The sequence below is a fragment of the Abramis brama genome, assembly GCF_963993115.1.
Source record: "Abramis brama genome assembly, chromosome: 25".
Classification (NCBI taxonomy): Eukaryota; Metazoa; Chordata; class Actinopteri; order Cypriniformes; family Leuciscidae; genus Abramis; species Abramis brama.
In genome coordinates, this window is record NC_139987.1 from 19,318,408 (window position 1) to 19,324,479 (window position 6,072).

General features: G+C 38.2%; 1 protein-coding gene across 1 annotated transcript; it reads left to right on the forward strand.

The window, feature by feature from the left end:
- Positions 1–3,329: 3,329 nt before the first annotated feature.
- Positions 3,330–4,319, forward strand: LOC311076892 (olfactory receptor 2AT4-like; the record flags this gene model as incomplete). Its single annotated transcript, XM_084105408.1, has 1 exon — positions 3,330–4,319. One exon carries the CDS (start codon positions 3,330–3,332, stop codon positions 4,317–4,319), a length of 990 nt encoding a protein of 329 aa, XP_083961534.1.
- Between the last annotated feature and the right edge of the window lie 1,753 nt (positions 4,320–6,072).

Here is a 6,072-nt window from a genome sequence, read left to right on the forward strand (position 1 = left end):
ATCCTGAGAAAGCCAAGCCCTACCGGACAGAGATGCGTAAACTTCTGGAGACCGGAGCTGTCTGTGAAGTTCCTGATCCTGTTCCTGATACTAATGAGTGTTGGTACATTCCTCACCACCTTGTTAGCCACAGGTCAGAGGTCAGAACCTTAACCAGCACTTATTGCCCGGACCTACCCTTGGAGCCTCGTGTCCACATTCCAGGTGTCCTCCTCCGTTTCCGAGAGCATCCTGTAGCCGTGAGCAGAGATATTAAGGCGATGTTCCACCAGGTTCGCCTCCTGCCTGAAGTTCGTCCTCCACTCTGCTTTCTATGGCGAGACCTGCCATATGAGGAGATACATTTCACTTGACGGATGAGGAGATACGTTTCTCTATGGAGAGATGTTTTTACATTGATAATTGCCTCCAGAGCCTGATTGATCGCTTATGATACCTTGTCCTATAAACACTGACCTGTGAACTATGAGACCCCCACCTTACGGAATATTTATAGGGTCCTTGCTACACAGTATGACCCTTTGGGATTGCTCCTTCCTTACATAACCTGTGTGAAAGTGATCGTAAAGCATCTTTGGAACCAACAGAGATTGGGATGATCCTAGCCTACCTCCTGAACTGCTCCTCTCCTGGATGCAGTGGGAAGAAGAACTTTGCCGCCTTCCTAGTGTTTCTCTTCCTCGTCCTTATGTCCCTCCTGCAGTTGGGATTGAAGGAGTTACTCATGAGGTCCATATCTTCTCAGACGCCTCTGAACAAGCTTACGGACCATAGCTTACCTACGTACCATTGACCCAGCCAGTCAGACATACCTGTGAAATACCTGTACCTCTGCGGCTTATCCTTAATCGTCTAAACCTGCATACCTGTCTCCTCATCCTTATATTAAACTGTGCTCTGATAGGCACCCAGACGGGTTCACTCATCTAATTACAAATCAGATCCAGACAGTCAAAGTCTCCCAAACAGAATCCTCAGTTAATCTATTTGTCCTATATGCAAACTGTTGTGGGTACAGGTTTGCTGGCATGATGCTCAGAATGTGTTTTTTGGCGAGACTCTCAAAAGACACACTGCCTTGCGTGTGTTCACTCTACTCAGTGACTTGTAAACCTGAGTAGGGTTTAGCGTTAATACCTGCTCCACCTCGTCAGGAGTCACTTCCAGCGTTGTCCAGGGCTCTGTGTTCAGGGCTTCAAAGCGTGTATAGAAGAGATTGAGCTCATCAGACAGAGATGAAGAGCTGTTTGTAAATGTCCGGCCTTTAAAGTCTGTGATGTGTGTTAGACCTTGCCACATTTTCCTGGAGTCATGTGCAATTTTAGCCTGGGTGCCAGCCCGAACCCCGCCCACAACATTTTTTGGTCGGGAAGTTCGGTCTGGACTCGATCCGTTGAGGAGTAATTATGCTCGGCTCCCAGAAGGCTGAGCCAATCAAATTGCCAGGGCGGGCTTTAATCGAGGATGGACAGATGATCTGTGGTTACGTAATCACCCACGTCACCAAAGAGCGCTTGGGTTGAATTGGTTTTCAACAAAGACGACTGCAGCAGGAGAATTGAGATGTTTACATTCCGCTATCGCGTCTGTTATAAAAGAAAACGACAGCGCATTAATTTTAAAAGATGAACAGAGAACCGCAATCAAGGCATTTGTCGATCGGAAAGATGTGTTTGCCGTCTTTCCTACGGGATTCGGCAAAAGTTTCATTTATCAGCTGACTCTGATGGTCGCTAAGAAGATGGGACGCAATGAAAACCCTGTGGTCATTGTGGTTTCTCCTTTGGTTGCACTCATGGAGTGCTTTATTATTACTTTACTCATTACTTTACTACTTCTTCCTGCATGTGTGCAGTTGAGCTCTGTTGACAACTATGCTTCGCTCAACATACGTCACTTACTGCATTGCTCTGATTGGTTGTAGGTCTATCCAATTGAGTGCAGAGTTTGTTTGTTTTTTCCTGGTTCGGTTAAGACACGCCTCATAATCAAAGCCCTATGGAGCAGTATCAGACTCACATTCTGCCTAGAATATGAGTATGACGAAGTCAGGCTAGTGCAATTTAGTAATTTTTCAGTTTCTGTCTGTTTAAACAACGTTTCTATCTTTTTAAAAAACATTATCAAATCCATTATCGTTTTAATCCATTTTATATTTTTCATTACAAAATGTCCCTAAAAGGTGTTCTGTGTGAGACAATCAATAGTGTACTGTATGTGGAGGCTCAAAATGCGGAATACTCCAGTCGGATTCATCAACTGTAGTATATTATCATTTTTGTGTTATTTTAGATATTTGCTTTAAAATATAGTACATAATATTAATAATATTAAATTAAAACAAATAAAACAAAAAATAATGCAATAAATGCTTCTTGTTGTAATTTGATAGGTGTTATGGTGTGTAGTTATCATTTACCCACAAGGTGGCACAAAAAGCTCACAATCATGACGTAAAGGAGCTGTTTGCTATCCAACTTGACGAGTCATAAAAGAGACTTTTAATAATAGGCCTAAGATACTTTGCGTTGGAGAAAAAAAATATTTATGTTGCACCCAATTTGAAATGAAACGGCTGATGTTTCTGTGTTGTGCAAATAAATGTTATATCTATCAGCGAAGAGGAACCAAGCCAAACTTCATTCCATTGTTATATTCTAGCAAAACACATTCCCCACTCCCTAAACACCAAAGGTCAGCCCAGGTTCACAACATCAAATGATTCAAAACATGATCCTTCATGACGTGTTGGACCCTACAGGCTTTAACGCTGATTCTACGCCTATAAAACAATGAAACCACACGCATCTGCACTGATCACTGAGAAACGTGACACACTGAGCCAGGAATATTCTAAGCGGATGTCACATAACTTAACAGAGAAATAATCAAGGTAATCATGTGATCAGCTGAAATACAAACCAAAATTACATTTAGATTTTTGCAAATATTTGCAATCACAGAATGTGTAAATAATTTAAGGAAAATTCTTTCATCTTAATTAAATTAATAGCCTAACTAAATAATGTTTTATAATTAATGTATATTTTACGTAATGTTTTATAAATGATATTTTTTATCATTTACAATAATTTATAATTTCATAGGTGAACTTTATTTAAATAATTTTATATTATCATTATTATATTGTATTTTTAAGTGTTGCCAAGAATAATTTTAACTTCAAGAAATTTCTCTTTTTTTTTATTAGCAAATCAAATTGGCAAATTTTACAAGGCAAAAGCCATTTTACAAGGTAGCCTATGTCATGTGTAAAAGGCAGATACATTTGGTTCTTTTGTAAACAGATGTTAACTGTATGTTTTAGTATGTCACAGGCAAACGAAACTGCAGCGTCTGTTGTAACCGAGTTTTTCATCGTGGGCTTCCCTGGACTTCTGCCCAAATACTACAGCCTGATGGCAGCACTTTTGTTCTGCATCTACATCGCTGTAATCACTGGAAACTCTCTCATTGTGGTCCTGTTTGTGACTGAACGCAGCCTCTTTAAGCCTATGTATATTATCATGCTGAGTTTGTCCTTGTCTGATATTGGTTTTTGCACAGTTGCTCTGCCAAAAGTCATTTCTCGCTACTGGTTTAATGACGGTTATATTACCTTCAATGTTTGTCTGTTTCAAAGGCAGCTGATTCACTATTTTGGGACCCTAAACTCTCTTATTATGATGATCATGGCTCTAGATCGGTACTTGGCGATTTGTTACCCACTAAGATACCTTGTTTTAATGACTAACCACACTATGAGACTTTTAATAGGGCTTTCCTGGGTTACTGCAATGATTGCCCCAACCATCAGCTTAATGCAAACAGTGAAACTGCCATTCTGTGGGCCAAATATGATCGCTCATTGCTTCTGTGACGCTGGGTCTATAAACCAGCTCGCCTGTGCAGATATCAGCCAACAGAAACTCGTTGCCTATGGTGTAGCAATGTTTGTGCTTCTCTGGCCATTTTCATTCATCATCTTTTCATATATATGTATCCTGGTGTCTGTGCTTCGTATAGCAAATGCACAGGGTCGTATGAAAGCCTTTTCTACCTGTGCCACACAGCTGACTATCATTATTATCTATTATGTGCCACGTTTCGTTGTTTACTCCAGTTCTAACATCCCGAACATTCAGATAAACAGCAGTCAGAGGATTGCCCTGGTCATGTTCTACAGTCTGCTTCCACCACTAGTGAACCCCTTCATCTACTGCATCAGGATCAAAGAAGTCAGACAGTTCTTTCTCAAATGGTGTGTCCAGAGAAACAGGATGAGTCTAAAAGTCCATAGGTTAACTATTTCTAAATGAAATCATCTGCCTATTATATGTTTTAATGCATGCATACTGTTATTTATTTCCAATTTTTGTTAATATCATAGTTATTTTCGATTGCATATCAATAATAAATTGTATTATAATAAACGTGGAAGGCCATTTATCACTCACAACTAATAGACAAGTTCTTCTCCCTTTAACCAGCACAGTAAATCACAGTGGGTTATTAGCCCTCAATGATGATTTAACAAAACAAAACAAAAAATACTTTCAAGATTGAATAAAGTGACATATGGAAAGTTGCATGTCCTGCTGCCCATGTAAAACTATTTTTTATAATTATTATGTGTTCAGGTTTTTTGACTTGTTTAATTAAAATACTACAAGGAATATTTGTGCTTTTAGCCTATATAATTTATTATATATTTTAATAAATAAATAAGTGACCATTATCAATTCATTTTCAGGAAAGCTTTAAAGTGACATCTCTTCCCTACGTCATTTTTATTATTTTGGTAACATTGATATTAATAATCGGTTCTTTAGATTATCTGTAAGGCGGAGTGGAGCTTACCGGTTTTCATTAGTGTTTCAAACTAATTAAAATTAGGCTACATCGTGTTATGCTAAAAGAAATTAAAATAATTCAAATCTGAACAAACTGTCACATTTCAAAACACGGGCAATCTCATGTGAATAAAGTAACATTAATTGATGCACATGAGGCACTGCCTGCTGAACAGAGAGAAAAAATTTGATTCTTACCGTGTGCAGTTTATTTCTGTGGAAGACCGTGGATTGTGTGCTCGTTAGATTCCCATGGTACACGTGGTTTGGTTTAAACTTGATAGGCTACTTGCCAAAGACTATCGTTGTAATTTAAGGGACCGTCAAACAATGTTACTTGTATGTAGCTTCTCATGTAGCTTCTCATGACTAAATCCATGTTTTGTATTACTATAAATTGCGTGTCTTGGTGTATATTTGCACTACATTAAAATAAAGTCAATAAAAAGTTTTTTTTGTTTGTTTTGTTTTTTTATCAAAAATGTTTCCACTAGGGGGCGCATGGCGGATGAATCAATCGGATCTTTCATTTAGTCGCATTCATTTTTTTTTTTTTTTTTTTTTTGTCTAATTTGGGATATTTCTGCACACACAAAAAAACAATTACAGTGAGCAATATTAACATTAATAAATACTTATATTTTTAATCTATTATGCGAATGGGAGGTGTAAGAGTAATTATCATTTTACCCACAAGGTGGCGCAAAAAGCTCACAGTAAGAACGATGTTTGACATTCATGGCCTAACGGAGCTGTTTGCTGTATATCTGGTGTTTTTATTAATAAAATATAAAAGAGAAGCTAACATTGAGGACTATATTTGTATAGAGTACACTATTTTGTATGTTTTTGAAAGAAATCTCATGCTCGCCAAGGATGCCTTTGTTTGATCAAAAACATTAATACTGAAATAAAGCCATGAATTTAGGGATAAGGTCATAATTAGGTTTAGGTTTAGGGCAAGGGTTCGTGTTAGGCACTTAGTTGTGATAAATTGGGTTAGGGTAAGGAGCTAGAGATTGCATTGTCAATGAATGTCCTCACAAAGATTGTGTGTGTGTGTGTGTGTGTGTGTGTGTGTGTGTGTGTGTGTGTGTGTGTGTGTGTGTGTGTGTGTACCTTCTTAACTATATTCTGGGGACCAATTTGTATCCAGTGACCAAATACCTCCCTTTAGGAACATTTGTAAATGTGGTATAAAAATAAAGTAATTAAAAGT